Genomic DNA, 20,000 nt, shown 5'->3' with positions numbered 1-20,000 from the left:
TGTGGCGCTGTGAGTGGCCCCGTGTAGCTCCACTCTGACTGAGACCCCTGGTGCAAAGCCACTTCTGGTTTCACACCCGTCCCCAAGCTTTCTGGCCGTCTCCACAGCTGGACCTGATGGGATTAACGTCCAAGGGCCACTTACGGCTCTGCTTTTCAAAACTGGCGTTTTCTTTCCTCTGTTTTACGTGAAGGCTCTCTCTCAGGCTCCCCTCCAATACTGTCACTTTTTTAAAAAAAAAACAACAAATTTTTATTCATGGAATGATGAATGATAACGATTGTGTTTGCCAGTAGAGGACTGGACATTTTGTGAAAGGAGATCACACTCTGATATTTAGAACAGTTGGGCTGAAATAGAATTTTCATGAGTGCCATGATGTAGGTGTGAAGAGAGAGCACACTCTGGAATGTCTCCGTAAGGAGCATTTGTGCGAAATCCGCCAGGTTTTATGACTCTCATTAAAATCCCTCTCCACTGTTTACATTTCTGATTCGCCGCCCTGTGCTGTAAGATCCGTGGCACCCGTGGCGATGTGGAATCTGCCGTCGCCATGACGGAGGCCCTGCGCCCGGGCACGGGATCCGAGCGCCTCGCATCCCCGCCGCCGCAACCGACGTGCAGCTCGTGGAGAAAATTACGCAGATCGGCTCCAGGGTCCAAAGCGCAGGCTGTGCGGACGCTTCTCCTGGACAAACGTGTTTGCACAGATTGCGTCTCGCTTTTTAGCGAAAGAAAGCCAGTGGGCTCCAGTAAGGATAGGGACGGTTTCAAGAGGCAGTAGGCCAAATTGGCATGTTTCGAGAGCGATTATTGTAACTGAGTGGAGAGCCGCACAGCCGACAGGAACCACGTGTGATTATTCAATAAGTTGTGAGGTGACTCAAGGGAGAGAATGCAGCATTAGCCTTCCGGGACCTCTTTGCTTTGTGCGTCCTTGACAGAAAGGTGCCGGTGCTGAACCTTTCAGAAGCCTTCTGCAGATAACCAAAATGGACCCGTCAGCGTGCGTTGGCCTCTCTCACATGCTCAAACCAGCACGGGCAGCCCGAAAGAACTCTCCGGGCTTCCACATGCGCTTAAAGGTGTCGGAAGAAGCTTCAGACTTTTAGCCCTTTGGCGCTTTTATGATTTTAGAAGTTATTATTTATAATTATTTATAATTGAATGAAGCAAATGAATAGCTGTCAGGAAGGGCTCTTCCGTTCGAATGATGACTGGTATAATTTTATTTGTTCACCGCCAAAATCAATCTAACAGCCTTCTATTCTAACCTAGCTGAGGCGTATATAGTGGGTCTACAGTGGGGCTGATATGAATATGGCCTGTACCCGTTGCTTGACACTCTGCATGGGGACAGCTGTCTTCTGAGGGACGTTTGTGCGCGCGCGTGTGTGTGGTGTAGTTGGGCTTTGCGCCATATGGACTCCCATATGTTTATCAAAAGAAGGAAACAAAACATTCCCCAGCTTGCTAATCGGCTCCGTCGCGCAGCTAGCTAGCTGCTGTCATGTTTTCTTAGCTGTTAATCCCTGTCCTGTGGTAGCCAGCTGTCTTTACGGGTCCGTTTCATTGGTGCTAACCCTGGTCCTACCCCCGTTCGCAGTGACGTTACAGGAGGGCCACCAGCTGACTCGGTATCAGGTTAATGTGTTAATGAATAAACTTCAAAGTAATTCCGCAAAAAAATATTTATCATGTGACCAACGTGACGACCACCATCATCCTAGCCGCTGTGCGCGTCCTGCTTACGGTTCCTAGATAATTACAGAGGAGGATTTGCACAGCAAAAGTGAATCGATGCCTTCAGGTTTTTGCGAATAGAACTGTAAATTATTGGGGACTCTGCTGGACACACAGAGGCGATGTCAGCGGGAAGCGGAGTTCTGAAAAAGTCCCGAACATTACCATTTTTACGTTTATGGCATTTCGCGTTTATCCAAAGCGACTTACAGTTATGACTGATCACAACTGAGCTATTGAGGGTTAAGGGCCTTGCTCAGGAGCCCAACAGTGGCAACTTGGCAGCGTTGGGGATTGAATCCACAATCTTCCAATTACAAGTCAAGTACCTTAACCACTGAGCTACCGCTGCCCACTACCACTCACTGAAATCCTACTCGGGTATCATCCTTGTTCCATGCCCCCGCCTGCGGCTGGAAAGCGAAGTGTGTTCGGGAATCGATTGGCGTCTGCACAGTTTTCGAAGTCCTGCAGCGTTAAGTGAATGCAAGTCGAACTCCTGGGACCAGAGCTTGGTACACCAAAGCCACTCTGAACGAGATACTGTGCCTGGGCTTCCAAACATGCTCACACGGTTGTGTTAACTCACACTGCATGCTGCATAATAGGGGAATGGCTGACCACACCAGTGTCATGTTTGTCTAAGAGGGGTGTCAGAAAACAAACCCTGATGTTGGGTAATCAGCTGTCTGACGTCAGAACGCTCCTCAAGATGTAAATGCAATACAAATGTGTCTCAAATCTCAGAAGACTTGGGTCATCTAGCCCGTCATCCTCTTCCCTCACAAGAGGAGACGGCGCAGATGCTGTGTTGGCAACTGATGCGGGCCTAAGAACGGGGCTACGGATCGCGGTCCTGGCATGTACCGCGGCAGTGTGTTGACATGGCACATCGTATGGTTTTACGTTTTCATTTGTGTGTCGGTAATCTCAGTTTGTGAAACCAAGTTTGCACTCGATGGCCCGGAAAATCTCGTCCGCGTTGAGGAACCACAAAGAGGCAATAAAACCAGAACCTCATCTCGCAGTCATAAGCTTTCTTCATGTTGGCTTGTGACCAAGCCAACGCACTTGGCACAAGTAGACTAATCGCTCTCTCAAATGGCTCACATAATCAAGAAGGTGTGAAGGTGACTTGCTGCTAGATAACAGCCTGTCTTTTATGATCTTCAGGGGCCCTCTCACTGAATGTCCGAATACCAACTGAACTTAACCATAACTAAAGAAAATAAGTCAAACAGTTTCTCTTACTGTGAATAAAAGTAAAGGTACTCCCTCATCCCTGTTTCACCCTGTCTCCGAAAAGTACTTGTATCACATTCATTCTAAAGTCTGATGGAACCTCTCTAAAGCTCACTGTGATTCAGGATACCTTGTGTTTGATGGACTGTTGCAGAACATTGGCAAAAACTGGAACCAAACAAAAAGTTGGAACCCTGAACTGTTTGGATATACTTGGGTAAACCAAGTGTGAAACATTTAGAGCCTTATTAGAGCTTTCACAACGTGTAGCGGGATAGCTTCTGGAAAGCATGCAACTGCACACATTAACATTTAAATGGTATCGGTGTCCTGGTTTCATTTTTGGCAGAGGCCCTATAGAGTCCAAGGAGGAGGGTGTAAAACCCAATAGCCATATTTACAGTATATACAGGTATATATATATAGTTTGGTTAGGTTTGCCCACTTACTGGAACACATGACAGGAGAAGCAGTACATGAGATTTTAAAGCAAGAAATGTTGCAGAATCTCAGAAATGTGCTAAACGGTGTTCCCCTTTTCATTGCACTTGGTTTAGATGGAGTTTATTTGCACAAAAGAAGTCTCTATCCCATAAGTATGTTGCAGGAGTCCCAGGAGTCCCAGGAGTCCCACTGCACTCTCCCTGCAGTGATGTTAAGGAGGGGTCGATTTTTGAGCAATGCTAAGCAGCTCCCGTGTAGCACACAAATTTAGCTCAGGCATGTCAGCAGGAGAACTACAAGTACTAGTCAGGACTGTGTCCATAACATTAGGTTTAGGTCGGTGGTTTTCAGACTTGGAGATTTTAGGACCCACATTTTCCTCTGGTTTCACTAAAACCTATGCAACAGGAAGAACTTTCCTCCTTGCTAAGTCACTCCCCCTTATACAACTGATGCTGGTGACCAGTAACTGGTCAAAAAGGACCAACTAAACAAAAAGAATGCAGGAGTATCAGTATATGGACAAAAGAACGAGAATAAAAAAACCTTACTGACTCCCCAGCTGTAAACAGGAGAATATGGCCAATGATAAGCAAATTAAAAGGCACCCACCCGTACAACTCGTGATTAAATTATATTTGGTGGCCCTGAAGGTGGTTAAACACTAGAACCATGATCCATCTGACCAGGGATTAACAATGATTCTACCAAAGCAGAGAAGCTAAAACCAGGAGACAGAATATAATCCACAGGTGTTAATCCTACAAAGGAATGTGTCTGTTGTGACCTCGTAGTGTCTACTGAACAAGGCACCCCTCCTAGCACACGTCAACAGTGTCATTTATATAGGCTTGCATCATCAACCCGACAGCCAATGACGTCGCCCAAGGCCGAGGACGAGCCCACTGGCTTGTGGAGGTGGGCCCTAGCAGCGAAGGACACAAACAGCCTATCGCGAGGCGGCTCCTCCTGCAGTGCTCCACATGGAGCAACCAATCAGAAACTAATATAAACACAGCATGCAATAATTCCATTATTACTTTTAAAATATAGCGCAGGTAGATTGACCAACTTGATTCTCAGGTGTTTTTTGTTGTTGTTGTTGTGTTTTGTTTTTGTTTTTGCCACGCCATAGGAAGTGTGCGATTGCAATCTTTAAAATACATTTTGGGTTCATTAAAAAAGAGAAATACATTTATTGACCTCCATCTTTATTGCATTTATCTGTCCTATTAATGACAGTGGAAGGCCATTCCAAATTGGTTTCAAGTTAACGTCATCAAACCGCTTGAGCACACAGCATTATAGAAAAGCAACAGGCTCTATATAAGTGCATATAGGCGCATACTGAGATAGCATTGCTGGGTTATGCATTCTGTAAGCAAGGGTTATGTAGTCTAGATACTACGGGGCATGCGGTTCTCATTTGGTTCATTTGTTCTCTCTAAGCATTATTCCTCTAGATTTGTTTCCCCCACTCACTGTAGAGTGAACATGAACGTGGACTGATCATTTTAACTTGATTTTCATTTTGCCACCAAACAGTTGTGAGGTAACCATTAGTGTTGTAGGGTCATCGGGTAGCCATTTGTGGTCAGGGGTTGGAGACCGTTCATGGTAGATGAGCGGGACTGGAAGTGATCCACGGTATGGTGTTCGTCCTGCAGAAGGGGCGTTAGCAGACATCCATGTGTTGGGTGTGCATAATAATATCCGTGGGCCTGCGTGCAGCCTTATCTGGGCTCCGACCCATGCTATAGCATACAATGGAGACCTCTTCATGAACGTAACCAGTCACAGTGTGTCACGCACCCAAACAGAAGGAGATTGTGCTGTCTGGTTGCTAAAGCAGTCCGAGTTGTGCTGGAGTCTTGGTTTAAACTCTTGATCTCTCTCTTACACACACACACACACACACAGGCGGATTATGCCTGACCCTTTGCTCTCGAACACACACCTTGACCGGGACACCCGCAGGTTAGCCAGGCCGGAGATTTGCTGTTCTTCTGCTCTTAGCCGGCGCCGTCATGAGAGCACAGAGCCACCTCACTTCCTCTCCCTGCACCACTTCCATGGACCGTTCCCACCCGTCCCAAATGCAGGGATAAACCTGGGCGAACACCGGGGGGCACATTCCCGCCAGCTAGCCGAGCTCCGTCGGGATGTCGGACTCCTCTCAGTGCAACCGTCGCAGCTGAACCCGAAGGGTTGGCGGTGCCTTCACACCCTCGCCAGGGCAGATCTTCACGATCAGGTGAGCAGAGCAGGGCACGTCCCACTTGGCCACCACGCAACGCTACCGCCCTCGCGGACTGACGCGCCTCGAGCCCCGCGCCGAGGCTGCGGCTCCTGGGAACCGAGCTGCGAAGCGATCGCGGTGCAACGTCTGCGCACACGGCATGACACAAATGTAAATATACACAACGAATGAGACGTTTATGAGAAACCCAAGGCCGTGTTTCTCTCAGAGAAAAAGCTGAGCATATGTTTGCTATATCCGTTTGGCACACGCTGCTCTGGGATAAAGGGGCTTTTTCTCTTTTTCCCAATCCGCAGTTCATGCCTCCATTGCCTTTCCTTTGTTGTTCCCTGTTTGTTTTCCACTTTAATCATTGCTGATCCCTCTCCTTTTCTGTGTAATCAGAAGCAGATTCAGACTTTGACATGTTTGATTTAAAAGTTGGTCCAATCCCCCCCCCCCCCAGGGCATTACGAGAACCTGAGGTTCCATATGCGTCAGCTTCCTCGTACTGTTTTCACTAAGAGCTGGCAGATTTGAATTATCATGTCGAATTTTCAAACACATTTTTGTTTCTTTGTTTGTTTTCCCCTGTGGCAAAAGGCACGTATCTGTACTTTATACAACGTGGAGCTCGCAGCACGCATCAAATTAGCGAGCGCTTTATGCAGCGGCACCAGCTTTGTTAAATCACCGCACTGCGATCCTGGCAGCGCGTCCGCGTTATCCCACTACTGAGGATGCGCGCGTGCTCATGTGAGAAGTCAGCAGTGTTCGAAATAAAGTGCTTGTTTTTTCAGGAGGTTTACGAGTATATCCGTAGGCCTTTTTCAGGTCGTTACCCCCCCCTTCGGATCAGACACAGTGTGTGAAGTACCCTCGTTTCCCCTGAATGCAGAACGAGTCTGACGCCCAGGCAGAACCTCGCCCGGATCATCCTCAAAGGGATCTTTCAGGGTGTGAAGGTCATCCGCGGACCCGACTGGGACTGGGGCAACCAAGACGGTAAGCAGAGGTGTCGGCCGTTCACATGGTCACGATAAAATAAAATAAAAAACGTCTCCCACAGTCACGGATCTCGTTGGAAATCCGTGTTTTTTTTGGTTTAAGTGCCTCATTGAAAGCTCATAGCTGGAGCGCGAGCTTTGGAGGTCCTCCTAATTAGCTGGCGTCTAATCAGATGGCTTCCAAAAAAAGCCACGTCCTCGTGACGGCGGGTCCCTCGTTGTGCGCTCCGAGCGCAGAGTTTGCGTTCGCCCAAAGAGCGGCGTCTAAATTTAGCCTGGGCTAAAGCCCAGCCAGCCGGAGCAGTCCTGACTAATTACTGTTATATTGTCCCTTGACGTTGTTGTTGTAAAGGGGAGAGGAAATGCGGCATAATGTCAGATTAACCCTTTAATCCTCCAGTCGAGATGTTGCGCGGGTGGCCGAGGGAAGTGTGAGTCTGCCTTTGTGTGTTCTTGCTCGACTTTTGATGGGTTCGTCTTCTGAAAGTGTATTCTGAAGTGGCCCTTTTAAAGTGTCTTCTACATATTGTGTTTGCGTGTTTTGTGGGGTAGGCGTAGCTGATACTGGTATTACTGCTGATTAGACAGTGTCATTGGTATTTATGGTTAAAAGCTTGTCTGCATAGAGCTAACTAGAGTTTTGCTTGTGCACCTATGATGACCCATAATCCTAAAAACCCTCCCTCCTGATGTGAAGTAGTTTAAAAGGTTCTTGAAGGTTCACTGGAGTTCCTAAGGGTAGAAAATCAACCCATTTCCCCTCCTAACTCACCTGCCAGCTTGTTTTCCTGTCCCATGTGCCATGAGTCCCCCAACCCCCCCCCGCTGTGGCGTTGACCCCTGCCCCCTGCCCTCTCCCGCATGTGCCCGCGTGCCGCTGCCCGCCGTGAGCAGGAGGCGAGGGTAAGGTCGGCAAGGTGGTGGATATCCGGGGCTGGGACCAGGAGTCCGGCCGCAGCGTGGCCAGCGTCACCTGGGCCAACGGAACCACCAACGTCTACAGGATGGGCCACAAGGGCAAGGTGGACCTCAAATACGTGACGGACGGCCAGGGCGGCTACTACTACAAGGAGCACCTGCCAAAGTTAGGTGGGACTGGGGAAAAGCTGATCCGAGATCAGTTTTCTCTCGCATTGTTGGAGGTTGAGGTTGGGGGTGGGGACAGGGATGTTTTTATTTCACTAATAAATTACTTAATTAGTTGATTCATTTTACTTTCGGTTGTGCTGTTTCTAAGTGTTTGCGGAACGTGGCCACTAAAGTGTGTCTGTGTGTGTCTGTGTGTCTGTGTGTGAGTGTGTCTGTGTGTGTGTCTGTGTGTGAGTGTGTGTGTCTGTGTGTCTGTGTGTGTCTGTGTGTGAGTGTGTCTGTGTGTGAGTGTGTCTGTGTGTGTGTCTGTATGTGAGTGTGTCTGGGTGTGTGTGTGTGTGTCTGGGTGTGTGTGTGTGTGTGTGTCTGTCTCTGTGTGTGTGTGTCTGGGTGTGTGTGTGTCTGGGTGTGTGTGTGTCTGGGTGTCTGTGTGTGTGTGTGTGTGTGTCTGTGTGTAGGTGAGCACACAGAGCTGCAGAGACAGGAGAGTGCCGACAGCCACACGTTCCAGCAGGGTGACAAGGTGAAGTGTCTCCTGGAGGTGGACATCCTCCGACAGATGCAGGAGGGCCACGGAGGCTGGAACCCTAAGATGGCAGAGGTGAGGCACGCTAACCTGGGGGCCTTACCATCGTCACGCGAAGGGAGCGTGCCTCTTAATCCATGTCTCTGGACTGCCAAAAGACTCACCACCAGATAGAACTAAACAAAAAAGTTGTGATTTATGAGGTTGTAACAGAATATCTATCATTTAGAAATGAACGCTCCTTTGTACGTTCCTTCCTTTTTGTGACCGTGCGTGTGCTTTTTGTGGGGGGGGGGGGGGTTTGTAGTACATTTGCAGAATTGGCACTGTGCACCGTATAACGGATCGAGGGGACGTCCGGGTCCAGTACAGCAACAACATTCGCTGGACCTTCCACCCTGGAGCGCTGACTAAGGTAAGAGCAGCTGATGAATAACTGGCGTGGGAGTGGTGCAGGGGGGTTCTCAGGCAGGGAGGGCTGCATCCAGAGCAGTAGCCAGGTTACACTGCTTGCTGTACAGACCTGCGTTTGCTAGCCACTGGCCAGTATGATAATGAGTCTGATTTGTTTGTCCTTGTTTGGCTGTACTGTCCTGTCGCAGTGCTGGAAGCCTGACTTGCAGGTTCACTGCAATAGCTGGAGAAACCCAAGTGCTTGTTATAAAGCCTGATTAAGGGCGACATAGGGACACACAAGTGTGTGTGTGCGTGTGCGTGCGCGTGTGTGTGCGCGTGCGTGCGTGCGCGTACGCACGTGTGTGTGTGTGTGTGTGTGTGTGTGTGTGTGTGTGTGTGTCTCTCTCTCTCTGTGTGTGTCTCTCCGTCTGTTTCCTCTCTATATGTCTCTCGGTCTTCTGTCGTAGGTGAATACGTTTGCAGTAGGCGAGCTGGTGAGGGTTTTGGATGATACTGAGAGCGTCAAGCGACTGCAGGCTGGCCATGGAGAGTGGACAGACAGCATGGCTTCTGTATGTTCAAGTGAAGCCACACACAAACACAAACCGTGATTCACTGTGACACAAAACACACCCAAACATAATTAAACTCATCAATGGGGTAATACAATCAATGTTTAATTTCTCACTACAGTAGAACAGCCTCTGTGTTGTTAAATGCACGTTCTATATGAAGGGAAGTTATCTTGCCTCATGCAATGAACTTTTCCCCAGTTCAAGCCACCCAGTTCTATAAATATATAAAACTCCAAGACAACTGATCTGATTGGTTGATCTGCCTAGATGGCAGTGACGCATCGTTTTTCTGAAACCCTTTTCCTTAATGTTTTCTCTAAATCTTCCAACAGACTCGTTAAATACTATAGTATGTTCTGCTTCTACTTTTTAATTTAATTGACAAAAATGATTATTACATTTTTTATTAATTGCCAATTATATATACCCTACTTTTTGGCGGAGGGTCTGGATAACATGTTCGCAGCAGTGTTTGTGACATGCCCAAATAACACGGGCACTGTGCCTGCTGTCCCTGAAACAGCCTTGGCTCCTCCCCAATATTAACACCATTTACTGATCTTGCATCTGCTGTAGTCTCCGCCTACACTCGAGATGCGTAGTATATGCGGTTTGCAAAAATGGGCAAATTCTGCACATGCTCTGCTGCTCCAGGTGGCCATATGCCACCCAGATTCTACGGAGAGCATTAGGCACGCGACAGGCACGAAAGTTGGAATCGAAGACCCGGACCACCCTTTCCTTCAGCCGTGCCGATCGCTTCTCAAATGCTAATTCGGGACCGCGGGGGAAAGGCCGCAGATCTCAGCGGGGGCCGCGTAACGGCGGAGCCAGGTGTCGGGTTTTCTCGGGACAGGACTGTTTGTGCTCACTTTGTCTCCTGCGATTGTGTCGTCAGGCCCTGGGCGAGGTTGGCAAGGTGCTGAAGGTGTACGCAGATGGCGACCTGCGCGTGGCGTTCGGGGGACAGACCTGGACCTTTAACCCCGCCTGCCTGTCGGCTCAGCCCGGCGAGGTGGACGCCAATCTCATGACTGCCGAGAACCCAAGCGAATCCGGAAGTAAGAGCCGGCGGCAAGCAGCCGAGTCTGTGGCCGCACCCCCGAGCCAGAGCCCCTCCTCCTTCGGCATGCTGCTTTGGTTTGGCTATCATGCCTTTTCTCCGTCTCTCTCTTCTGTTTTATCCTCTGTGTTACAGGTCATTTCTGCACGCCGTTTTTAACAAGCATAATGTGCCCTAACGTCCTCCGCCTGCACAAATTCGCTCATTCGTCCTCGTTACTGCATGAGCGCTGTGCTTGTGCTGTGCTTTCCCTTAAGCGCTCCATCCTATCAGAGGCGGGTGGAGGTGCTGCAGTCTTTTTGCCCCATCTTGCGCAGAGTGTAGAAGTGTGGCTCCTTCACGTCAAGTGCTTTTTCACTCTCTCTCTCGCACAGACTCACTCTCTCTCTCCCTCACAACGCGTGACGCGGCTCGCGGTGCTAAGGGGCGCCGGGCTAACACGAGCCGCTTTGCCTCATTCCGCCGGCCTGCGCCCGACTGCTTGAGCTGAGGGGAGCGAACCCTCATCGCGCCTTCCGAGCACGTGACTAAGATGCCCCTTCATCTCGCTCCCCTTCCTCGCCCCGCCCCCTCCCCCTCTCGCTGCCCACTACACAGGCGCGGTGATATCAGTCCTGGAGAAGCTACTGTCCCAGTCCCCGGAGCTGGACAGCCCTGCGCGCCTGGTCATCGAAGCGGCGCACGGCAGCGCGGCCAAAGTCCGCGACCTGGTGCAGAAGTTTCCGGACAAGGTAGGCCAGGAGCTTCCTACGGTCCGACCCGCGCGCCCTAGCTGGTCTGAAGCGGCGGCCCCTGGTTGCGTGCTGTCGGGGTTGTTTGGGGAGCTCTCATAAAATGTTGCTCTTTACACAAATGTGGATATACAAAATCAAAATTGGATGTTGAAATATCCTTATTATTGAAATATGAGTTAAAGAAGCCTGGAAATACACATTAAGCCCATCTAGAACCCCAAGAATGCCATTTGAGTTGCTGTTCTGTGACACTGGTCCTGTTTAAATAAAAAACGACTTATTTTGAAATGGGGACACGCTCCTATGCCATTTGTTCTGCCCCAATACACCTGCAATGGTCATGCGAACTAGTTCAGCCAAGGCGTGGCCGTCAGGTTGTCCCATTTAAGCGACGTCCGCGTAGAAAACCGCCCTCGGTGAAGAGCGGCGTCTCTGTTTTTGCGGCTGTGCAAGGTGGACATTAAGAACCAGGGGAAGACGGCTCTGCAGGTAGCTGCCCACCAGGGTCACGCCGAGGTGGTGAAGATCCTCCTGCAGGCCAACAGCAGCATGGAAGCCAAGGACGAGGACGGCGACGCCGCGCTGCACTACACCGCCTTCGGGTACGTCCCCCGAAGAAACCAAATGAATGATGTTTTTGTGCCACACTAGACCTGGTTTTTGCTCAGTTTTATCCATGTCAGGATAAAACAAGGACCTTTAGGTTGTCCCTATTAAATTAATCTTTAATTCTTCGGTTTTGTGGAGCTTGTAGATGAAAACGTGAACCGAAAATTGAAATAACAAAGTAAACGTGCCCTACCTGCTAGTCAAGTTAGCATAACCCTGAATTCACACTCATGGAGATTTTTGTTAACTGAATGCACAAACCCAACAGTATTGGAAGCTTTGTTTGGAGGCAGGCTCAAGTTGGCTCCACACCGTAGTTACTTGTCTCTTCTTGTAGGTGAAGTTAAACTTCTGGTTTGTTCTAAATTCTGTAATTAATATATGGGTCTTGCTATGTAGTATGCAGTGTTTGTCCCAGTATTACAACATGATTTGTAATGGTGCCAAGATCAGCCGCACTGCATTAGCTAAGAAATCTACCCCTTTGTGTAGAACTTAATATGTGACTGGACCAGTTGGACAACAAGACTGAAGTTGATCAATCTATCAGTGAAGTTGAACCTCGTACGAGGGTTCGGTTTTATAACTCTCGATAAACTACATTTGTAATAATTATTTAACACACGTTAATCATCCACACATTAACAGATTATTATTGGCACATGCTGAGGTGGACAGTAATGCTACATTTACCCTGTTACAGTTTAGTTAAGTAACATTTTTTAACAGATTGTGCTTTCAAGGGTTGTTTCAAAAGAGCGTACTTTTATACTGTTCCTCGAGTACAATTACGAGGTCGTTTACATTCATCTATGTTCCTTCCGTTATATTTTCTTTCAAAGCACATATTGTGTTTCGTCCTCCTGGTGTTGCCGTGACCGGGGCCCTGTCCGAGACTGTGTCCTCTGCGTTATTCCCTACTGGGGCCCCGAATTCGTTTCATCAGAAAGAACTTGGACCAACTGAAAGCATTTCTTTAGTTCATCAGCTCTTTACATTTGTAACAGGCCTGTGAGGGTCTGTGAAGATGCTGCCATCTTGCTTCAGGTCCTCAGAGAAGCTGTACATGGAGAAAAATGTAGAATCACCGATTCGCTGTTAAAAGTACCATGACAGCCACCTATTTTAGTTTGTGGGCCAAAATAAATAAACCTTAAATTTGATCTATTGACGTAAATTGCTACTCGAGTCTCGTCTTTTCACTAGATCAAAAAGTCCATTTACCTCTACTTGAGTAATTATTCGTTATTATTGTAAAGTAACGATAAATTTAGTTGAGTGGAGTGTTTGGTCCCTGTCCCCCCCCCTGTGCTGGTGCATCAGCAGCCCGTGTCTGTGTCTGGTCGTCTGCAGGAATCAGGCGGACATCGCCCGCTTGCTCCTGAGCAGAGGAGCCAACGCCAACCTGCTCAACAACTCCATGTGCACGGCGCTGCACATCGCCGTCAACAAAGGCTTCGCCGACGTGGCGCGGATGCTGACGGAGCACGCAGCCGACGTCAACCTGCAGGTGTGGCCCGCACGCGCCTTACCTCCGCCGGTCTGGACATGGGCTGCATCTACCGCGAGCACTCTGCTCCCTGTGTGGATTCGCGCGCGCGCGTGCGCGAGCACACACACAGCTCTCTTGCATTGTTAGAAAGAGCGAGGCCATGCCCAGCAGCGGTAATGATGGGTACGGAGTTGCTTGGTTTGGGCGGCTCACGTCACGTTTTCCACTTGAGCTGTAGGAGACTCAGCTGGAGTGGAAGAGCTTCCCCGAAGGTGTCTTGGAATGAGCGCACACACACACACACACACACACACACACACACCCTCCCCCCGCCACCATACACTCATACACGACCTCAGTTCACATGCATTCAAGAGGCAGCGTAGAAAAGCCCTGCACAGTGGTCATCACACTCTAGATACGACCGCACTGCGCCGCATGACACAGCTGAGTCCAGGGGCAAGCAGCTTTAAAACACCGACCCCACCGAAAACCCAGGGTGCGGAACCCACTGATGTTTAAGAGGCTGCTGCCGGCCCACTCTCCGCCTACGTGGACGTCCTTGGCGTCCGAGGGGATTGTGGAATGGGGTTAGACTCAGTGAAGAGGCCAACAGCTGTGTGATGTAATGCCTGAGTGCTGAGGGTTTTTTTTTTGTTTGAGACTATTTGGAGTATGCGTGTCGGCGAGCTCACTGTCTCACGGCGGCGATGTCTCTGGTTCGCAGGACTCGTACGGGGACACGCCGCTGCACGATGCCATCTCCAAGGACTTCAGGAGCATCATGGAGATCCTGACAGCCGTGCCGACCGTGGACTTCTCGCAGCGGAACAACCGCGGCTTCAACCTGCTGCACCACGCCGCCCTCAAAGGCAACAAGCTGTGAGTCCCAACGCCGACGTCAGCGCTAGCGCTCACACTAGCAACGTTTGGACACGAAAAGGCTCCAACGGCAAACTGAAGGAGGCCCCGGGGTTTGTAGCACACAGAGTTTTATTCCGTTAGCTTGGCTGGCCGGTATGTTTATGATCCAGCTGCAGAGTTGGGGGTTAGAGAAGAAGAGTTTTGGGCTGGGCTAGAGGTTGAGGTCAGGCTTGGCGTTGAGGTTGGCGTTGGGCTTGGACAGGAGAAAAATAAGGCAAGTAAGAAGTGAGAAGACGAAAGCCCAGAAACAAAACCGATTCAAGCGCTTCAAAGGTTCTCCAAGATTATCGAATGTGCAGGGGTGAAACACAACAAGCTCCAAGCTTAAAGCAGTGTAGCTCTACACTTTGCCCTGCGTGTGCCGTGTTTCACTTCTTTTACGGAGACCTGCAAGAAGGCCAGAACAACGGCGGAATTTATGTGAGTGCGATGAGGAGGAACGCCTCTCAGAATCACACAGGCGTAGTGGAGAACCTGAAGTTAGCCCAGACCCCCAGAGAGAAAGTACAAACACGCAAAATTTTTGTTAAGGTAAGGGATTAATTAGTGGTTATATCGAGTACGAGGTGAAGACTACTAGAGTTTGGGAAACATTTAACTTTGACCCTTTGTTGACTTGAGGGGACATTTCGGAGTATGCATTTATGTCCCTTGGACACTGATTTAATACTGCAGAATAAGAGGAGGTGTAGAAGAGCACACTGGTATTCCTGGGGGTGCGTAAACAATAGTGTTCCTAGCGCTGCACCGGTTCCATTTGCTGGGGAAACGGTGGGTTTCTGTCACACGTTGAAGTAGCTTTTTTTCTGCTAACGCATGGGGAAAATAGCCCTACGTTGTGTTTCTTTTTCTCCTGTGATTAGATAGTGTGTTGTCTTGATGGAGTTCTCTCTTGACTGTGTGTGTGTGAGTGTGAGAGAGAGACTCCCACGCCACATCTGTTTGGCAAGCCTTTACTGCCTCTGTCGTTTCCACAGTGATTCAAAGTTCTAGCAGGTCCTACACAATGACTGGCATTTTTTTAATGGCCTCCCTCATCCCCTTATATAATTGCTATCTGGAGGCTACGCTAGCGGTACAGCTTGTTCCGTGACCCTGTTTCCTGCCGAGCGTGTGCCGATTACCGCCGCCAATTCTCAGGCCCGCTCAGGCACTCGGGCGCGGTAGAAGAGGCATGCTGGCTGGCCCGAGGATTTTCAAGGTCAGACCCCGACTGTCTCTCCCCTTTCTGTGCCGACCTCCTCGCGACGGCGAGCCACCCGGAGCTGCGGACCAGCGAAGGGATGAAGCGATGCGAGCGCGGCACCGTGGAGGCTGATGAGGCAGGGGGGGTTTGGGGTAGGGCCTTAAGTGGGGCACTTTATTTGGGATGCGTCCCGTCACTCTGCAACGGATGCTCTCGTTCCATCGCCTCCTGGTGGTCGCGTGCCATGGGGATGAAAAACCTAAATACGGACAGAGTTTGCATGCGCACAAACACACACACACACACACAGAGAGAAACATTCTGACTCTCTCCACCTTTCTCTCTTTCTGTGATCACTTTCTCACTCTCCCTTTCACACACACAAAACACACACTCACAAATCCTTATTCGGACTTCGTATGTGTTTTCAGACACACATGCGCGTGCCCCCATGCATACCCTCCATCACTGTTGCTAGTATATAGCTAAACTCATTAATGAAGGTATATATCCTTAATGTGTATAATGCTATAGAATCTGTCTCAATCAGATTACCACCGCACGATTATCGTGGCCAATAACGATAATAATGATATTGTGAATTGTTAATATCATTATTGGCAACAATAATGATCTATTAAATCCATAGAAAATCGTTTCATGCTCCTCTCAGATTTGCTTCCTCAGCGTTTCTGCGGGTATTCCCATATACAGTTGGTTTTAGTTTTAACCTGTTCATAATTGAAGTAATCTATGACGTGAACCCATGTTGATGTTAGATGTTATGGTAAGTTGTAGGCTACTGATACTATGCTAAGCTAATGATGTTCACAGCTGTAATGCTAACCAATGGTAAATTATAGAATACTTTTGTTCTTTCCTGTATTATTTCAGACCACAACATGACTTGTCAATACCTTGTCTGAAAATCATATGGTGTTGCAAGCCTCCTAAATGACCCCGTGGTGATCACCACCTGACCAGTGTAGTAAGCGCTAAGTTTTTACACGATTGGAAGCTATAACAAATAATAACAATGCTATGACAAATTCATCTTTAACTTTGTTTATAGTGTGTTTTGTCTCTTTTTTTGGCAACTGAATTACAATCAGTATAGGAGTCTAGTGATGCCGGGAGTCCGTAACCACAACTCTACAGATAAGCGTATGAAAATTAATTACACTAATTAATGGATAGCAAAAAGGCAACCAGTTTAGCACATAAACGAAAGATCCATGAAGCCTAACATCTGCTTTAGGCCCTTCCACTGCATTATTTATATCATGTGTATTCTTAACTTATCAGCGTTTCCTTTTTTAATATCACGGTTATCGGTATATGACAACACCCCACCTATTTACAAATCCTCTCATTATTGTGTGTGGAACACACACACGCGCACACAGTCCCTTTACAAAGCACACCCCTGCTTCTTATACTCAGTGCACCATGTAGTGACAGCTTTGTCCTTGTATGGGGGTGAGTCCTCCGTGAGAGAAAGTGTGTGTGTGTGTGTGTGTGTGTGTGAGAGAGTAGGATAGAAAGACAAAGGTGATAGAATGTGAGAACATCTAGCCTGTCCTAGGCTAGTGGAATCGGCAACCAAATGGCAGATTTGTTCTGGCAAGTGTCATATTTGCAGTACCAGTTTTAACGATTTTGCCCTGACGGAACGACGGAGAATGAGGGAGAGAGAGAGAGTTTCATTTACACAAGTACAAAGCAGCGAGAGAGAGAGTCTGTCTGTCTCTCTCTCTCTGTCTGTCTGTCTCTTCCTTGTTAATGTTCGCTTTGCTCGTCACCTTCCATTTTTCGGCAGTAACGTCCCCGCTTTGAGCTAACTCCAGGGCTCCTGCTCCCACTTGCGATTCGTCTGTCTCCGCAAGGAAAGAATCTGTTTGATTCTGTTTTTCAGGGAGGAAATGGAACCTGGGAAAGGGAGAGTGGTACGTTTCATACGATGGGGGGGCTGTGATGCATTCTCAGTACACACTCACAAACACACACACACACACACACACACGCGAGCACAAGTTCGGTAGCCCCTGGCAGAATAAACATGTCCACACACACTGACCATGCATACGCAGACTCATCCGCATACATACACAAAAAGCACATGACTGGGTATAGTTGGACTGTTTGGAATGTAAAATCAGTCCGGCACACATCTAGCACCTCCGTGACAATCGCGTACACAAACACACACTTTCCCCGCTGGTTACAAAATAAATAGACTATGGATGTGGAATCTTTTCCTGGCTGAAAAGCTTGTACACAAGCCACAGTCCTCACCAAGTGCTGACCATCAGCAGAGAGCACACGCCTGCTTCAGCCCTCGCCCACGTTCAGCAGAGAGCACACGCCTGCTTCAGCCCTCGCCCACGTTCAGCAGAGAGCACACGCCTGCTTCAGCCCTCGCCCACGTTCAGCAGAGCGCACACGCCTGCTTCAGCCCTCGCCCACGTTCAGCAGAGAGCACACGCCTGCTTCAGCCCTCGCCCACGTTCAGCAGAGCGCACACGCCTGCTTCAGCCCTCGCCCACGTTCAGCAGAGAGCACACGCCTGCTTCAGCCCTCGCCCACGTTCAGCAGAGAGCACACGCCTGCTTCAGCCCTCGCCCACGTTCAGCAGAGCGCACACGCCTGCTTCAGCCCTCGCCCACGTTCAGCAGAGAGCACACGCCTGCTTCAGCCCTCGCCCACGTTCAGCAGAGAGCACACGCCTGCTTCAGCCCTCGCCCACGTTCAGCAGAGAGCACACGCCTGCTTCAGCCCTCGCCCACGTTCAGCAGAGAGCACACGCCTGCTTCAGCCCTCGCCCACGTTCAGCAGAGCGCACACGCCTGCTTCAGCCCTCGCCCACGTTCAGCAGAGAGCACACGCCTGCTTCAGCCCTCGCCCACATTCAGCAGAGCGCACACGCCTGCTTCAGCCCTCGCCCACGTTCAGCAGAGCGCACACGCCTGCTTCAGCCCTCGCCCACGTTCAGCAGAGCGCACACGCCTGCTTCAGCCCTCGCCCACGTTCAGCAGAGCGCACACGCCTGCTTCAGCCCTCGCCCACGTTCAGCAGAGCGCACACGCCTGCTTCAGCCCTCGCCCACGTTCAGCAGAGAGCACACGCCTGCTTCAGCCCTCGCCCACATTCAGTAGTGCTGATTTGCAGGGTGTCGAGCTTGGGCCCTTGAGCGGTTGGGTGGGGTAAAGGGTAGGTGGAGGGAGATTGATGGGGTGGCCACTGTCTAGTGTTTCTTCAGGCCCACACGCGTGCGGCTGCACGAGCACGCAAGCAGAAGGTACACATGACTGCATCTCCACTTTCTCTGGCTGTAACTCTTGTCAGACTGCTCACACACACACACACACACACACACACAATGGATAAGCTACTTAAATGGAAAATGGCCCCCCTCTCTCATGTCGTAGCATGAGAAAAACAACTACAGCCAACGTAATAATTAATTCAGCCTCCTCCATCTGCTGTGCTGACCCAAAAAGACGAGATTTTAATCTCTTTAAGTTGAGAGTAGTATTTGAAAATTGTAATGGTATGTCCGAAATAAACAAGTCAGCGAGCAGCGAGCAGTCTCTCTCTCTCTCTCTCTCTCTCTCTCTCTCTCTCTCTCTCTCTCTCTCTCTCTCTCTGTCTCTCTCTCCCCCTCGCCCCCATCTCATTAGTCTTCATGGTTCAGCAGGGGCGACGCTGGGTGTACAGCAGACGGCACAGGAAGGGCTCGGCCAAAGCGGACCGCGAACGCAGCTTACTGATAACCAGCGTTTGTTTGTTTATTCGTCCGTCTGTTTACTTTGCAGAAAGCCCGCACATCTTGCTGGAAACGTAAGATCGCCCCAGAACTATTTTGGGCTCCGTTTCCATGGAACAGCACTCCAGGCAGGATCTGTGGGCCGCACTCGAGGACGAGACGAGGAGACGTCTCGCCTCTGAGTGACCTCAGAGGGCTGGGAGTGTGTTCGGGTTACTTAAGGTTATTGAGTCACGCATAAGCGAGCTGGCTGCGATGGTTGCCTTTATCTGGCAGATGGCACAAGAAGAGTAAATTTAGGCGCGGGCAGGTCCCACCAGGGCCCCTGTGCTCCCGGGTGGTGAGTGGTTCCGAGGCAGGCGGAGGACTCCATCGCCACCTCCTCAACACAGCTCCTTAAAGTGGGAGCCTGCCTGCGTGGCTCCGCATCTACAAACCCCGAGCAAGTGAAAGGGTATGCAACTTATCTGGGCTGCGCAGACAGAAAGACACACACACACACACAGCCCTGCTTTATAACAAAATTTGTTTACTGATGGTCCTTCACTGTCTTAACTGCATTTTTCTAGATTGTGTGTATACGTGTGTGTGGTAAGAAAAACAAGGGCAGTAGGGGGCTGCAGGTGACAAACGACGACAGGCAGTTAGTTGACTGTGTGAGGCTGAGCAGAAGCACTTTGTCCAGCTGGGAACGAATGCGCACACGCACACACACACACACACACATACACACACTCTCTCTCACTCTCTCTCTCTCTCTCTCTCTAAGCCCTAATCTGCTCTAATGTAGACCTCCACTAAGATTGTCTGGTCATCAAATATAGCATTGCTCACAGCTATAAGCACTGTTAATCTGCTGTCAGCGGACCAAAAATACACACACACACACACACACATCTGTGCTTTGCTTTGTAAGACTGGATGTCTTTCTAAAGATGATCAGACACTAAATATCATGATGTCTT

General features: G+C 49.6%; 1 protein-coding gene across 1 annotated transcript in view; it reads left to right on the top strand.

Annotated features, from left to right (window-relative positions):
• The window catches only part of mib2 (mindbomb E3 ubiquitin protein ligase 2), a 44,232-nt gene that overhangs the window by 17,987 nt on the left and 6,245 nt on the right, over window positions 1-20,000 (top strand). The window contains exons 4-13 of the mRNA XM_035536347.1: window positions 6,567-6,673; window positions 7,570-7,764; window positions 8,223-8,365; window positions 8,598-8,705; window positions 9,154-9,258; window positions 10,160-10,322; window positions 10,922-11,055; window positions 11,512-11,660; window positions 13,021-13,177; window positions 13,887-14,041. Of these exons, the coding sequence (XP_035392240.1) occupies window positions 6,567-6,673; window positions 7,570-7,764; window positions 8,223-8,365; window positions 8,598-8,705; window positions 9,154-9,258; window positions 10,160-10,322; window positions 10,922-11,055; window positions 11,512-11,660; window positions 13,021-13,177; window positions 13,887-14,041 (1,416 nt within the window). The remainder of the gene's footprint in view (window positions 1-6,566; window positions 6,674-7,569; window positions 7,765-8,222; window positions 8,366-8,597; window positions 8,706-9,153; window positions 9,259-10,159; window positions 10,323-10,921; window positions 11,056-11,511; window positions 11,661-13,020; window positions 13,178-13,886; window positions 14,042-20,000) is intronic.

The sequence above is a fragment of the Electrophorus electricus genome, chromosome 18 (genome assembly GCF_013358815.1).
Source record: "Electrophorus electricus isolate fEleEle1 chromosome 18, fEleEle1.pri, whole genome shotgun sequence".
Taxonomy (NCBI): domain Eukaryota; kingdom Metazoa; phylum Chordata; class Actinopteri; order Gymnotiformes; family Gymnotidae; genus Electrophorus; species Electrophorus electricus.
Note: the sequence above shows the minus strand (reverse complement) of the source record. Positions and strands in the feature narration are given on the sequence as shown.